We start from the raw sequence: 16,942 nt of genomic DNA, 5'->3' as shown, positions 1-16,942 counted from the left end.
CAGAACATGCCCCCTTCAATCTTTCTATCACCCTTAAACCACAGTGATTTACATAAAATCATGTAAAGGATTAGCCTTATGTATCTTGGATATGACCTTATTCTGCTCACTTTTGTTGGATTTGCTCCAGACGGATGGAAACTATATTTTTTTTCTTTTAATGTAGGATTAAACTAAAAAGTAAGTTATTTACATATTCTTGAAATGAAACATCCCTTTGAATAGTTCTGTACTTCTTCACTGGAAATCATCCATCATTACCACAAGTGACTACTTCTAATTGCAGGGAATTGCAGCCATTATCTATCTTCACCTACATCTTAGTTTGGCACCAGATGAATCTTAACTTGTTAAATATTTCAGATGTTTTTGATAAAGACAATCTGTTGTTTCACTAAAAGCATCATAAGTTGTGTTTGGACCAACATTTATACTTATGCAGAGGATGCAGGCTTTGTTCCACAGTATAGTACAACAGATATATTTGTTCCAAACTAATAAATTATCCATCCAGGTCCTTCCCTCTCTGTTATTATATAAACTTAATAATAAAAATAGATTTTAAAACACAAATAACAATCTTTTGAGACTACATAAATCTCTGCAGCATTTGCTTTGTAAGTCCAGTCTCTATTCAGGATGAGTCCTTCACAGTATACCACTGTGAAGCTTTTATTTTTGAAGTTGTATGAGAAATCCTACCTGTATCCTTCCTACTGCCTCCTGGAATGCTCTTTTAGATAAGCAAGTTGAGCACTTAATTTGTCTTTCCATGATATCATGAATAACAGCCTTGAATATAATGGTTATACCTTCAAAGGTCTGTTAGTTGGTCTGTTTGTTCCTTTCCGCTCATCTGGAATGCAAGAGCCTGATTTTTTACCATAAAGTGATGTCACAAGTTTTTTTAAAAGCATCTTTTTCACTCACAGAAGTGTTCAATGTTTGAAGAACTGATTATAGGCATCTGCTTGGGGGGGAGCTTTATGCACATTCTACTACAATTCTGGGAATTGGATGAACTCACTGAACCTGGTGATCATTCCCCCAAGTACATATCTGCTGTATCCATGCCCCACCAGTTCCTCACAGACCTGGAGTCACTCATTTTTCACCTTAATCTTTCATTTTTTGCCAATAGCAGCCAAATAGTGCAGCCTTTATTTCATATTGGGTCTGTGTGTCAAGTGCCCCCAGAAGCAGAATGCACATCTGTTAAGATCAGGATCGAGATCACATTCTAGAAGAACCATGTCTGTTATATCTAAAAATCACTGTCAGAACCTGTAGGTCCACCAATTTAAATAGCTGGAAAATTGAATATTATACCCAGATACACAGTATTCTGGGAGGGGGAACAAAGCACAGACAAAGGGATGCTGTCTCTTAAAAGAGAAAAAGCTTCCATCCCAACATGGCCTGCACTTGGAGCCTGAGTGCTGGTGAGGTAAGGTGTGGCAGCAGTCCTGCCTGGTGTTCAGGAGGCTGACTAAGTGCCTTCCATAGAAAATTTGTTCCCTAGAGAAAATAAGGAATAGTTTCACCAACAAGTGAACTGCTGTGACTGCAGTCTGCATGCATTGTGTGCCGTTCGCAGCCTTTCCTCAATTTTGTTAATGACGTGATGCCGGAGTGCCGGAGTTTTCTTTGACTCAGGATAATTCTGGGCAGCGATTTTCCTCCTGCTGCCCAAAAAGCTGCCTCACCGGCTGTGTGCCCCCGGCCGAGAGCCCCCACTGCCTTCACCAGCGGTTCCTAGGGCAGCCACACTCCTCCGTCTGCTCTGCTGCAGCCCAGCCAAAGCAGCGACCGTGCTGGAGCGTTCGAGTATAATGAAGTGCTGTAGTGGTGTTATCTCTCCCCATCTCTTCCGTCTTGCTCTGGTGGGCTTCCCTCTCAGAGTGAAACACAAGGAGGAGACTAACACAGTGTTTCCTCTTGCCTGATGTTTGCTTGTTATTCCAGCTAATTTGCTCCAAGAGAAGAAATAAACTGTGCTTGAAACAGCACCGTTAATTCTGATCCTTTTAGACCGATTGCGTATCGCCTGGCACCATTAAAAAAAAATCAGAATTAATGAAAAAATACTTTTTTCTCTTTTTTTTTTTTTTTTTCCAATTAAAGGAAACCCTCATCTCCCCCTCCTCAATCCCCTTCCTCCCCCCGGCTGATTGACAAAGTGAGCAGAATCCGTGTTCTCACACCAACGGGTATCTATTACATGAGAACTTTCTTCTGGCGCCAGGAGGTATTTAGAGAGTTTGCCTGGCTATTCCACAGGGGAAACCCTGCTGAAAGTTGGGGATACCTGAGCAAAATTCACTGCTGGCCAAAATCCGGGCAAAGCAGCGATCACACTCGATAGCGTCTCGTTATCGTTATTGCACTAGAAATGCCGGGGAGAAGAAGGAACTAACAGGGAGTGGTTTCTTTCCTCGGGGAAGATGTGCTCGTCTCGTGCTGCGGGGCGGGGTTCCCCTCTGGGTGAACTAGCGGCTCGAAGGACAAACATTTTTTTTTGGTTTTGTTTGTTTGTTTGTTTGGTGGGTTTTGGTTGGTTGGCTAGGTTGGGGGTTTTGACGGTGGGAGTGTTGTTCCATTGTCTTCTTTTTTTTTTTTTTTAATTTTAAAAGCATGTCCCTGCTTATGCCCAGAGTTGCTGAGCGAGGAGCACGAACCCTCACCACAGCCCGGGAGGTAAAACCAACCCCCCAGCCGTCGACGCAGGACACGAGTGACTTGCTTCACTCCTGTCGCCCAGCAACCCGCTCCAGCCGGGTTTTCCCCCTGGAGCCGAGGGTTTCCTCCGCCAGGCCGGCGATCCCCCAAGCACAGGCCGCCCCGCCGGCTCTCGGGAAGAGGAAAGGGACAGCCCCGGCCCGCGGCGAGCGAGGAGAGGGGGGGAGAGGAGGGGTTTAACCTCGGTTTGTGGTCCCTTCACCGAGTGAATCGTCGAGCATGTTCCTTGATGGCAAGGTTTGCTCACGCTAGGCAAAATAAATTCTAGTAAATACTTTTTTTTGTTTTCCTTCCAGGGGTTCATTTATCATCTCCTGTTTGCTTTATTTGACACGGCTTGACCCACAGAGTAGTTTTTAATTTTGTTATATGGTGGAAAGCCACTTTTTAGGGAAGTCCCTCCCGCTCCCAAGACCCACACACACTCATTTCCAGTAACTGCTCGGTTCCTGCCTCCTCCCGTGATGATTTGGGGATCCCCTGGGCTAGCTCACACGGAGTATCCCCATAGAGGTGGCTGCCAGGGGTCCAGGACATGGGCACCAGGATGCTGTCACCTCAGGAAACGACAAATAAGAGGGAATCCTTTAATCGTGCCTCGAGCCGTGCTGGACCTGTGGCTAAGGACAGGGTACCCGGGACATTGGCTGTAGCAAACAGCATTCCAGGTTTTAAGCGGAGGCAAGATTGTTTGGGGAATGAGGGACAATCACACACTTCTCCCTTCATTCGGTGTCCTTACCGGGAAATCTGAGCAGAGAGAAGTCGTCTTTGCTCTAAGTGGCATTAAGCAAAGCTTATTCATCCACCTGCTTTTCCTACCAGACCAGCCATCTCAAGCATTCATCACTTCGTGGCAGAAGCCTATCACGCCCTTCGCACAGCCTGGATGTGTGTTGTAAGTGCTTGTGAAGAGATGAAGACGACCGCGTTTGCCAAACGCTGTCCTCCTCTCCTCCAGACATCCCGCCTTTCTCATCACCGCGGGAAAAAATGAATAAAAAAGCCCTTGTTACGTTTAGGTCTTTCTCAGAAAGTGTAGCTCACTTCAGGTCGGGGCGAACTCGGTAACACTGCTGAATTAGGGGAAAGGACAAATGCCAAAGAAAAGCCGTATTTAAAGCACTTTGTCGAGAACACATCATCTCCCTCCTCCACCCTGCTTTGTCGCTGCGAACACCCCAGAGAATGAGGGTGAAAGACACGGGGCTTTCAGCAGTTCGCCCTCCCATTCTCGGAGATAACCTGCGTTTTACGAACTTGGCCTCCGGTCATTTCTTTTTCTCTCCTGTTTTTTGCTTTAATTTATTCTGAAACTTAAGGAAGAAAATGCCTCATCCCAGGCACCCTATGCCGAGTTGTTAGGGACGCGCTTTTGCCTCATCCCAGGCACCCTATGCCGAGTGGTTAGGGACGCGCTTTTGCCGCGGGGGCGGCGGCTCCTGGGCACAGGCGCCTCCCGGCCTGTCCGGGGATGTTCTCCGTCCTCGCCGGTCCTCAGCTGCGGCACGAAACACCCTCGCTGCAAAAAGTCAAGGAGGGATCTGGGTTTCGTGGACTCCTCTTTGCTTGGTGGGTTGGTTGCATTTATTTACCAAAATGCCTTGCGGAAAAATGTGAGAAAAAAAGCCCACTCAGCCCCAGTGAGACTCCCCAATTCAGGGATCTCCCCGCAGTGCAAAAAAGCTGGGTTTTTTTGTCCTCAGAGCCAACAACGGCGGCAGACTCCCTGGGGGAGGGAGCCTCTGCAGCTTCTTCCCATGTAGAAGCTGTTCCAGCTGCTGCTCCAATCCCTTTACACACACACGCCAGACTTTGCAAACCCAGGCTGCCCCTACACCTCGCCCAGTATGCAGGGACAGACCACGAAACAGGGAAGGATGCCGGCCTCGGAGTTCGGGCACAGCTCCTAGTTTTGTCTTTTAGCGGAGAAAGGGGAAAGAGACTGCACCTGATAACGATAAAGTGTAAAATGCTGCCTTGATATACCAGCGACTTTCCTTACTTAGCTCGCAGAGAGCATAAAGGATCAAAGTCTTGACAAATGGAAGCATGATGTAATGCCCTGGCCCCATCAAAGACTTTGTCTTGAAAATGATATCTTCGTCAGGGTCGGAGAAATTAGCGGTTTGATAGATGTGAGAGGAGTTAGGTCTGCTCGGTTACATTGGGTGTAAACCCGAAGTAAATCCTGACTTTCACTTCAGATTTACTCCACTGCATTTCCCATTTCCTTTACTAACCACGAAGTAGGCAAAGACGATGTGAGAATCTGGCTCCTCTTCCCGTCCCGTCCTCTTCCCGTCATTAAATAAGTCAAGGTGTCCATTATGTGTCGCCTTTAATCGACCGAGGCAGGGATAGGCAGGAAAGGTGAGATTTGGCATTGTGGCTTTTAAGACTGGGTACCATTTTCTTCTTTGCTTAAAGAAATTCAGCACTTTCTCCCATTAATCTTTAGCAGGGAAAGGGTTCAGCCCACACCTGTATAAACAACCCAGACAGGGGGAAAAAGTAAACCTATATCTCTTCCCCTGCAGTATCTTTATGTACATATATATATATATATATGGATAATGCAGTCTAATTGGGGAGGAATAGCAACCCAAGTCCACCGTGGTGCTGCCCCTTCCTCGTGCAGCATGTGGGACCCAGCCCGAGCATCGATCGTAGTGTCAAACCAAGTTCAAGAGATCCAGTTGCAAGATCAGCTGCCTGTATAGGTGGTTCAAGAAATGTCAAGTTTCACTTGGAAAGGCTGCCGTTAAACCAGGCTCTGATGTGGTTCTAGCCCCAGCGGGTGAAGTCGGGGTTTGCACAGCGTTAAGTGGCCTCGGTGAGCCCGCAGGGCTGGCAGGGAGGGAAGCAAAGCTGTGGGCCCAAAGGCGGCCGGCGGTGCCAGGAAAGTTGCGTAGCAGCAGCCGGGAAGGTTCCGCTCGGGATGGAGGGAAATGGAAGCGAAAAACCCTGGGCAGAAATTGCGGGACAAGATCTTTCCACCTGTTGTAGTCATTAGGTTCTTTTCTGAGAACTGCATTTCTATTCTGATTAATCATATCCAAGTTGTGAAAGCCAGCAAGGAACCAAACGCTAGTTCTTCATGTGTGAAAAAAGGAGGTACAAGGGATACAAGCTGATGGTCGATTTTTTATTATTTTTTTTTTTCATTTATACCTCTTGAATTTATATGTCAGCATTTCCATTGGATGCGGGGTCCTCCACTCACCCGTGGACTCTATAATAAAAGTTGTACTACGGAACTTGTTTAAAAAGCCAGTGAACAGCTTGAAAAGCTGTCTCGTTTAATTTGCTCTGTGACAGGTGTACATAGCCCAGTTAAATGGGTTTTAATTCATTTCTCTGAGGAGGGAGAAACCCTCAGACAAATACTCACTCGCTACTGTCTGGAGGTTCACCCCAAATTAAGGACACTATCAAACCACAGTACGCACGTTCCCAGCGACTTTTTGCATTGCTCCCCATACACCGCACACCCAGCCTCGAGTGCCGCATCTCCTGCTGCCTCTGCTCGCCCCGGCGGGTGCACCGGGACCGCACAGCCGCTTCCCGAAGCTGTGCAGGCAGGGGAAGAGCCCAGCGGGTTGGGGTCCCGTCCTGCCGCACCACTCGGCCGTAAGCGGGCTCCTACATTGGGAAAATCCCATGCCCTCGAAGGAAAGGCAAGAGAAAGAGCGAGTGTAGGTGGGCTGGGAGCAGCATTTAGACACAGGGAGAGGTGCGCTCCCCCCCTCAAAAACACTGGCGGGATCAGCCCTGGTGGTATTTTGCGTCCTCCGGGGCGAGAAGAGAGGTCTGTCCAGTGGGAAAGGAGTGACTCCCAAGAGCACACACACACACGGAGACATCCCGCGTGTCTGTGCACCCCTACACGCGTGCGTGTGTGCTCCCACACAGGGGTCTGACTCTGCGTACCGCCGCACCAGCCCCGCCGCGGACCGCGGGCCAGCGCGGAGAGGCACCGCCCCCGGCTGGGGGCTCCGCCGGGCCCGACCCCCGCCCCGCGCCCCTCTCCTCCCCTCCGCCCGGCAGATGGTTCGCTCCGCGGACACCCGATATATAGCGCTGTCAAGGGGCGCATCCCCCCTCCGCGCCCCCCCGCGCCCCCGCCCCGGCACGGACTCTCCGCGGCGGGGCCGCCCCGCTCTGGGCCGACTCGGCTCGGCCGTCCGCCCCCGCCTGCCTGCCGCGCTGCCCGCCTCCCCGCCGCCCGCCCGGGGCCATGTCCACGGGCTCCGGCAGCGAGGCGGAGGAGCTGCCCGAGATGGACCTGCGGGCGCTGCAGCTGGACTACCCGCCGCCGCCGGCCAAGCGCCAGCCCCGCGGCGAGCTCTACCCCTCGGGGGACAACTCCTCGGCGGCGGAGGAGGAGGAAGAGGAGGAAGAAGAGGAGGAAGAGGACGGCGAGGGCAGCTGCTCGGCGGGCCGGCGGGCAGTGGCTGCAAGAGGAAACGGGCGCGGGGCGGCGGCCCCGGGGGCAAGAAGGCGGCGTCGGGGCCGCGGGGGCCGCCGCCCGAGGGGAAGCAGTCCCAGCGCAACGCGGCCAACGCGCGGAGCGGGCGCGGATGCGGGTGCTGAGCAAGGCGTTCTCCCGGCTGAAGACGAGCCTGCCCTGGGTGCCGCCCGACACCAAGCTCTCCAAGCTGGACACGCTGCGCCTGGCGTCCAGCTACATCGCCCACCTCCGGCAGCTCCTGCAGGAGGACCGCTACGAGAATGGCTACGTCCATCCCGTCAACCTGGTACGGCGCGGGGGGCGGGCGGGATGCGGCGAGAGGCACCCGCGGGGGAACCCCCGGGCGGCGCTCGGGGCAGCCCCGCAGGGCCGGTGCCCCGGGCAGGGTGGCAGCGCTCAGGCCGTGCCCGCCCTGGAAGAAGCTGCGGGGCGGCCCTGGCTGCTCCGCGAATCCCCGGTGGCCCTCGCACCGTGGGCGACTCCAGGGCCGCGCTTGGGCTTCGGTGATGGCGGGTGTGTCAGTCCTGGGGAGTCGGAATAGGGGACCCTAAAGATTACATTCCTCGGGCATTAGGCAAGCTTAGTGTCCGAAAAAGGAGTAACTCGGTCTGCGGGCTGGCCTGCAGCACAAGCATAGCGTCATGAGTTCATCGGTACAGAATTAAACGCCCGATGCTTGTCACAGGGGTAAAACGTTTTCTTATATACAGCAGAGTGATTGTTTTGGAATAGTTTATATGCTTTTTATTTATTAAATGGTGCAAAGAGTTTCAAAGCAAGAGAAACGTTGCAGTCTGGATGAGAACACTGTTGCTAACCATTGCAGACCTTCTGTGGAGCATTTAATTATAATGAAAAACGTAATGAAAATATTTGTTAGAGGAACTCAGCTCTCTCTGTGCTTCCCACAGGGACTAAAACATGATGACGTGTTTGCAACTGAACCAGAGTTAGACATCTATCAGTAATAAAGCTTCAGTTTCATACAAGGATAAACTTTCTTTTAATATGAAATACCTTTTTTTTTTTGCTTACAGACTTGGCCGTTTGTGGTTTCAGGAAGACCTGACTCTGACACCAAAGAAGTTTCTACTGCCAGCCGATTATGTGGAACTACTGCATAGTCAGACTAAATTGGAGATTTTTTTATTGTTGTTGATCTTTTTTTTTTAATGGGTTGGATATTTTTAAGAGCTGTGACTTATCGTCTCAGGACTAGAAGATGGGGCAAACCCCCATCTCTAACAGTGTTAAATCTGCATCCCTCATCATTCTTTCCCCTTAGTGTTTTGAGGGCAGATTATTTAAAGCAGTAAAGAATGGAGGCGGTTGAAATGATAGTTTTTATGAACTGACTGCAGCAGCTGAAGTCTAAGACTTGGCTTCATCATTCTTACCACTGCCTGAGGACCTGCTGTTCTGAGGCTTTTAAACTAATGGAAGAGGAATATAATGATATAGAATTAACAGCATGGACCAAAATACAATTCTACAAACTAACCCCAAACAGTGTTATTTGTATTGTAAAGCAAAACAGTATTTTAAAGTAGCTTTGAAAGTCAGATAGATTTATAATATATTTTGATGGCTTTTGTATTCATGGATATGGTTTACTGCAACTATGCAATTAGTCATACTTTTTTTCTTTTGGTCCCTTTGACCAGAGTTTTCTTAAAATGTGTGAGTGGACACATTCTGCTACCACTCACTGGAATTATAGTAATTCCTTTGGTTATGTCTTGAAATGCCACGTGTAAGAATGTGGGACTGTCCCTAGAAATATGGGGGAGTTTCTGTGCCTTAATCTGGAAGGGAATTCTGCTTACTGTAAGCCCAGGGTGCATGTGTTGTAAAGAATGTGTTTGTATGATGCTGCAAAATAACAAGAATTCACAGTGTTTTAAATATTTTTCCTGTACTGTTATGCTTATCATTGAAAAGTTTGCTCTCAAATGAGTTAGTGTGTCATTTCTTCACGGTTTCAAACATTGTAACAAAAGAGGATGCCATCAAATAAGTTGCAAATGTAAATAACTCTATTTTTTTATAAATGACATTAAAAGCTTGGTTACAATGACTCACTGGTACTGTGATAGTGTGTGGCTGCATCCATACGTGAGTGTCTCTGTAATGCATGTTCTTTAAACCCACTTTTGTAAACACAATTATCTTCCCATCTCTTGAGAGCAGATACATCTCCATCAACAGAGTCAGATAAGAACACTTTCACCCCAAACAATTCATTCGAGGTACAGTACTATATCAATCAGCAGGGATGGCCAAGTTTTAACAACTTATGGAATGCTCTGTAATATTCTCTTCTGTGAAGCAGAAGAATAAATAAATGTAGGTTAAGAAATCAATGTCATATAGTGTTATAGCTCCTTTTGCTGTTCTTTGTCATTTTACATTTCCTTCTGTAATGTGTTTTGCTTTTATCTGTATTTTTGCAGTGGGAAAATTGGATGAGTTTTCCTAGTTGAGAACAAAATTTTCCTGTTTTAAGACTGAAACTCCTGAGATAAGATTTTCTTTTTCTCAAAATATTGTATCAGCAGTTAACTCACAGTAAGGGAGAAAACTGAATTGCTTTAGAGAAGAAAAAGCCACCTCTTCCTCATATATGCATTGAGGAGAAAGAAATATTTGTTTAACAAGAAACAGTTTAACCTATTTACCTGACCTGTTGTCAGGTCATCCTATGTCATGGATTTCTGGTTTGAAATACTGCATAGAAGACCAAGTCTGACTATTGGTAGTGTCCTGTAAGTAGGTGAACTGCAGAAAACTGCTTTTCTTCTTGTGAAAGGTAAAATAATCCAGAGTCACTGCAAAATAAAATGAAAGCACAGTCCAGGATCTGCTGAAATTGTTACTTTTAGTGATTTGGGGGCAAGCTGTACAGAAACCATAATATAATTTATCTTCCTTTTTTTTTCCAGAGAAAGTCTGTGAAGGAAGAGGGCTATCCTAATTTGCAGTTAATGTAGCAGAGGTGGGACTCCACCTCACTTCCTCTAGGAAGCTTTATAAAGAGAAAAGAACATAAAAAAGAAAAAAATGAAGGCCCTTTAGGAAGGCATAAGGTATGAGAAAACTCAACGAATGTTTATCTGAACCCTAAAGAAAAGATTATTCAGCAGTTTAACTAAGGTACCACTTGAGATAATCTCGGTTGTGATACTTAGCTGGTTTTGGCCTTGATCCCAGCTGTAATTGGTTAACAACTCCAGGAGATCAGAAAAACAAGGAAAGCTGGAGAACTTTAAACCTTATAGAAAGGTCCATGCAGAGTGATGGAAAAAAAATGTTCAGTGTATATGCCCAAATATGAAGTGGTTATGTTAAGCAAATACAGTAGATCAAAATTGGGGGTGAGGAGTGTGACATGAAGAAAAACACGGGATTGCTTCCATCCATGCACCATACTACATGCTCTCAAGTACATTTTTCTTTGTGGCTGCATAATATATAGGAATACTTTCTTTGTAAAGCAATGAATGCACTTACTGCATTTGTTACAGTAACAGACCATCAGTGGTTTTAGAACAGAAGCAAACAGCGGCCACAGGTGACATTTCAGGTCAAAATCTGGAGAGAAAATGACAGCTTCTAGATACTGAATGTTGTACAAGACTCAGTTTTTTCTCTTTTCATATATCTCTAGATAGAGATATATGTATTAGTGTATACTTACTTAATACAGCAATTAGGGATGTTTGGATTCCTCCAATAAGGAGCTGTTATTTCAAATCATTAATTTTAATCCTTGGGTTCATAAATATTGTTTTTAAAAAGTAAATTAATCTTCTTCTGTCTCAGTAAGAGGCATTATGTGATTAAGAAAAAGATCAGGTAATTGAACAGGTTCCCTGTGGGTTTGTCCTGAGATGAAGGCTGCTGTCTTTGCAGGGAAATGACAGGTAGGTCATATATTCTGGCATTCCTCACCTATAAAGACACACCAAAAATACATGCATTCAGTTTTGAAACATTTTTTAAAGTCAGATGAAAGTCATATCAGTTCTTTATCTGAATGAGGTGAACAAAACATTCTAAAATGCTATTTTTAAGCATTAACGGATTCCACTGAAAGATAATAAAGGTCTTCCTCTTTTTTATTTTAAATTAAGTTTTTGCCAACCTGATAAAGTAAATTAATTTCATTTGTTTTAGATTTAGTAAATTAATTTCATTTTGTTGTTATAGAGGTGTGTGGAAGGGAGACTTAAAAAGAAGAACTACCTCACATATTTACAATTCACAAGCACAGAAAGTAAGAAACACATACATTTTTATTAGACGTGGCAAGTTTATGCTTGATGACTTTTGGTTATATTAATATTCCTTGCACAAGGTAAAAGATGAACCCTTCTTGATTAACCCTTAAGCAGATCTCGCTGAAGCTGTTTTACAAATAAAATGCCAAATCACCTGCAACTGATATTCAGCCAAAACCTGCTTCATGTGATATCTGACTGGCAGAATACCTGCATTGATTTTCAGGGCAAACAGTCCATATATAAAGAGGAACACTTGGTTCCCAACAATATTTTTATGATTTTAGATTAATACAAATGTTGTGTGGAACTTTGTTTTGTCTCTATTCTGTGTGGGAATCTGATGGAGCAGATGATTAGCCTCCATCATGAAACCATTCCTTTCCAATGCATGTGTTTGCTTACACAAGGAAAATATGTCTCTCATACTGAAAATGTTAACAATTCTGAGCAAAAGAAACATAGTTTGCATATAAAAAATACCTAAGCCATACTTTTCCATCTTAGTACCTTTATACATGTACTATTAAAAGAAGTCTCAGACAATCTAAGGATTCTGACTAAAAATTTTATTTTTTTTGGCTAAGTAAAGGTGTAAGCAGTAAATGTAAGCAGTACGGTTGCCATAGGGGTCTCCCAGGTGAAAGAGGGAGTTGAATAAATTAATTTTAAGATCTCAATAAGTATCTGAAAGTTGTTCTGTCTTTCTTTATTGACTCTAAAAGGACCCTAAGAGGACCGACTGCATCATTCTGTTAAATATCAAATGTTTTAGTTAAATATCTAATGTTGGGAAGAACATAGGCAGGTTTAAATTTCTGAACTTTATATGAACCAAGGAAGCTAAAAAGAAGGGAGAAGGGGGATTTAGAGCCACCCAACAATACAAGCTTATAGTAACCTTATAAGCAAATAATGCATATATTATTTGGATGAAATAACATGTAAAGCTGTCCATTCTCCTCAGCAATAGTCACTTCTCCACAAGTAACTAATTCTATGTAATAGTGAATTTGCACTTGATATGGCAGTGCAGGTTCTCACCAAGATTAACAGCAATTATACCTAAGAATTAAGTTCTACCACTGGGCAGAATTTATCACACTCCACTCCAGCTGAAAGACGTGTACACAGATATTTTCTTCCATGCACAGAGGACAGATGCTGAGCTGTCTTGCAGACCCTAAATGCCTACATCTAAAGTTTTATTATACTCTGACGAGAGGGCATTGGGATGAGTTGCTACATTATGCAGAGACTTATGCTATCACAGTGCAGGCTGGTTACAATTCAGGCACTAAGAAGGAATGGGTCTCAGTATTTTCCTTGGCTCTGAAAAATGTGTAAATGCAAATTAGTAAAAAATTACTAAAACTGCCTTAGTTAGAATGCAGCATGTGAGAATCTTACTAGAGTTAGAATTCCTACAAAAGTTAAGACAGCTGAAAGGATTAATATCGTTATGTACCCTACAAATCAAGCAAAACTGAGAACTTCCTCGATGTGACTGGAATTTAGCAAGCAAAGGAAACCACTCTATCTTTTCATTGTGGTGGAATTGTTAAAAAGAATTCACATTTCCAGGATTAAAAATAATTCAGAATGTGACAAGAACAGTTCTCTATGACAACAAAGCAGGCAGAGCTGTGAGTCAGAATATTTACAAAAACATAACCCCAATCCAAGCAAACAGACTGCTCGGCATCTGGGACAGAAAGTCATGAGAATAGCAAAGAATTGTATCACTGTGTAAGCGTTTACGAAGGTCTGTGAAGTGAGCACAGTATGTATGAAGGGCATGGAAAACAGCAACTTTATCTTATAGGAATTTTCACAGAAACAACAAGAATAAGATAAATGGATGGTAATCCAAAAATGAATGGATCACTTTTTAATTTTAATTCCAAGTTGCTGTGATGGCAGAAGCTATATCATTAGCACCTTAAGTCCCATAGTCAGTAAAAGATAAGAGGTAAATGCAGACATGACTATTCATAGAAAATTGGGATTGGAACAGCACAAGCAATTACTGTATTCTTTGAATTTTGTCCTCTTCAAAGGGGACAAATAAAAGAGAGCAATTCATTGCTATTTACTAGGCAGGTGATTTGAAGTCCTGAAAAAGTCTTATATTCCTGCGTGTGACATTTTCATGCTATGTATGGATATGCTTGAGACTTGTAAGGCCTATTAGGATAGCTCCGTATATCTGTGGAGGTTATAAAAGGTCACCCTGTGTATGCAGGAAGACCTCTGGGGCGCTCAAACCCCAGAATCACAATTAAATTTCAACACAGGAAAAACACACATCACATTCATTTGGGCTGTGCCCAATTCTTGCCCTTTTCATAGGAAAAAGAGCAAAACTTGTGGTGTTTGGGGAAGGATTGAGTAAACAGTATTTTCACATGGGAAAAAGAGGGGGGAAAAAACCAAAGAGAAAATTGAATGATTTTCTGTAAGACCCCTAGGTTAAAAATAAACTGCCAAAATGGTGAAGTCCTGTTCACAGAAGTAACTGGAGACAGAACCTAACCAAGCAAAATGTACAAGCAGACCATAAAAAGGAACCTCTCCTCAAGAATAAATTTGTCTTCATCCATTAAAAATGAAGGGTCCACTGGAGGTACATGGAGATAAATGTATGAAATTCCGCTGTCTGTACAGATATTTGGATTACAAGCTTAAATGTTTAACAGCATGACAGTGATGTTATGAAGCATGAACTGAAAACTCTTTTGAAAGACAGTCCTTAGCCATCTTATCTTGGCTGAGGTGTAACTATGTGTCATACATATGCTTTGAAGATTATTTCTCACTTGTAACCACAGGACCTGATACCAATCTGTTTCTAATAGCAACCTGGTTTGTGGTGTCTGCTCATCCTATGATACAGCCCAACCTTTATCTCAGGGAACAAAAATTTCAGTTCTCTTTTCCATTTTGTGTAATTCTTCCTAAACCTGTGATGCAAATTATGTCATAAACATCTTTGTTCACTAGGCTTAATAAACTAAACAAAAATCCTCCTTCTAGGATAGAAATAGCCCCAATGTGGTTGGAACCACCCTGGTTTTGCCTTCCCTACCCTAAGTAAAACGCACCAGTTACCTCCATGACCTGTTCGTACTGTATCAACTGGGGATATCCAAAGTTTGTACGAGAGAATTACCATAAGCTAACACCACTTCCAAAACTATTATCCCTTTGATCACCACTTCAAGTTTTGGAACAGATGCCAAGGATGACTGACGTTTGAGAATCCCCACTCCCATGCTCCCTGTGCAAAGGGACTGCAGCTAGGCTCCTGAGCTGAAATACACAATATACATGTAAGCATATTATGATTTGTACCGTAGCCTACACTAAACCTGCCCCATGGAGATGTCACAAGTTAAAAAGTAATGGTATCAAGATGCTTCAGTGTTTGTGCTGTTGCATGGTTGGAGAGGTCCCTGCATGGTTTGTGGTTTAGGTATGGGACACATGCCATTCTCCCAAGCACTGCCAAGACATAGTTTGTGAGTCAGCAGTGGATAGGGATCATTCACAACATACGGTTTACATGAAGTCACCTTATTCTGAAGATTGAGAGTGCACAGTCATAAGCAGTATGCACACAAACTAGCCCAGGGCAGGTGACCTCACAACCAGAGGACAGTCTTTGTAGAACAGCCCTTCATGCTACTTAGTACCTTACACATAACCTCTGTATTTCAAATGAAGTCTCTAGTTCACAGAACCTCCTGTGTTTTATATTTGGTTTGGACTTTTCTCTGTTTTAAGTTCTTCTAGGCAGAGAAGACCATGCATCCCTTCATTCTTATGTATCTGTCACCAAGAAGTTTTAATCTTCAGCATCTGATCAGGATGCTACCAAACATCAGAGCGAAATGAATGGAAATCCTGACATTACAGGGTAGATCCGACTGCTGAAGCTGAATAGAATCCTTAGGACTGTAAAAGACCTCTAAGACCATTGAGTCCAACCACTAACCCACCACTGCCATGTTCACCACTAAACTGTATCCCCAAGTGCCACATATATATGGTTTTTTGAACGCTTCCAGGAATGGTGATTCCACCACTTCCCTGAGCAAAATAGGTGAGTGATTTAAGGTTTTATGACCATCTTCCTTGTAATATATGCCCCAGTGTGCAAGACAGTGGCAAGTCTAGCAGTGGATTGAAAGACAGCAGATAATTTTTCTTCTGAGTGTAGTTTAACACTAAAGTGTCATTGTACATGAGGCACCAAAGCAACATAACAATCCCTATTTCCTCTTCCAGGTTTTCAGTGTATATCTCAAGTAACAATTATGAAATAAAACCTTTTTTTTTCACTTCTCAGGTATGCCTTTACACTGTCATTATTGTAAAGCCAAAAAAGCTCTTTTTTCTTCAACATTTAAGACAGAATAGACAAATTATGACTTACAGAATTTTCCTGACAGCAGCCACTTTGGATACCTACAGCTCCAGAAAGACACAGTTCCCAAACTCTGGTGATATTAAAGTGTGCCTCTGAATGATGGTGAGGAGACAGCCCCGGGTGGCCTTCAGCATCTCTGACTGGCACAAGTGTTTCCTCTCTGTCATTGAGACATGTGCCTGGCTCTCTTCCGAGGTGACTCCTGGAGAACTGGCAGCTGGCTGGGAGACATGAGCAAGAGGAAAAAAATTCAGGTGAAACAAAGAGAAAAACTGATTTGTAAAGAGCCTGCAGATACAGCCGAAAGGGCTATGATGGGTATGGACACATTTCAGGGGGGATGAGCATACTCACCACTTCAAAAATATTTAAATAAATCTACAGAAAGGACTAGAGGAAGGTTATCTAGTTAGGCCTCTTAGAATCATAGAATGATAGAATCATTAGGGTCGGAAAGGACCTTTAATATCACCAAGTCCAACCGTCATCTTGCGAGCTTGTTCACTCACTCCCAAGCACTGCTTTATTTAGTAAAGGAGCATCAGCATCCCATACTAGGAGTCCTCTGCACCTTGTGCAGAGCGGGCACCTCCTTTCTTGGCACTGGGCAGCACCCGTCCCATTTTAGTGTTCGAGAGTGCCGCCTTCGCCCCGGGCTCCGCTACCTCCCAAGGCGTGCCAGAGGCGCTTCCCCGGGCCCCTGCTGCCCCCTCGCTCCTCCTGCGGGCGCTCCCGCGGCACCGGGCAGGCGGGCGGGGAGCCGGGGCCCGCTCGGCCGGGAGGCGCCGGGATCCGGCGGGATCGGCCCCGCAGGCGGGGCACGGGCGCCACCCGGTGGCCGCCGCGCCGAGGTGCACGTCCGGAGCGGCGTTGGGATCACAGAGCCACGGAATCGCAGAATCACAGGGTAAGCTGCGTGGGAAGGGACCCACAAGGATCATCAAGTCCGGCTCCCGGCCCTGCACGTGCTTGAGAGCATTGTCCAAAGGCTTTCCGAACTCTGTCAGGCTTGGTGAT

At 45.0% G+C, this 16,942-nt stretch overlaps 1 protein-coding gene and 1 long non-coding RNA gene across 2 annotated transcripts; one reads left to right on the top strand and one right to left on the bottom strand.

Annotated features, from left to right (window-relative positions):
- The first annotated feature begins 6,918 nt into the window (after positions 1-6,918).
- MSC (musculin) lies at positions 6,919-9,290 on the top strand. The gene is given in 4 exon segments (XM_039550132.1): positions 6,919-7,175; positions 7,178-7,306; positions 7,309-7,499; positions 8,251-9,290. Coding segments are annotated over 4 exon segments (603 nt in total). The 5' UTR covers positions 6,919-6,979; the 3' UTR covers positions 8,338-9,290.
- Positions 8,322-16,646, bottom strand: LOC120409814. Its single transcript, XR_005601612.1, has 4 exons — positions 16,280-16,646; positions 15,932-16,146; positions 10,911-11,164; positions 8,322-10,804 (listed from the first exon to the last, which is right to left on the bottom strand). It is a non-coding gene; the product is annotated as an uncharacterized LOC120409814 (long non-coding RNA).
- Positions 16,647-16,942: the final 296 nt, after the last annotated feature.

Source organism: Corvus cornix, chromosome 2 (assembly GCF_000738735.6).
Source record: "Corvus cornix cornix isolate S_Up_H32 chromosome 2, ASM73873v5, whole genome shotgun sequence".
Taxonomy (NCBI): domain Eukaryota; kingdom Metazoa; phylum Chordata; class Aves; order Passeriformes; family Corvidae; genus Corvus; species Corvus cornix.
This window is presented reverse-complemented; position numbering and strand designations above follow the sequence as displayed.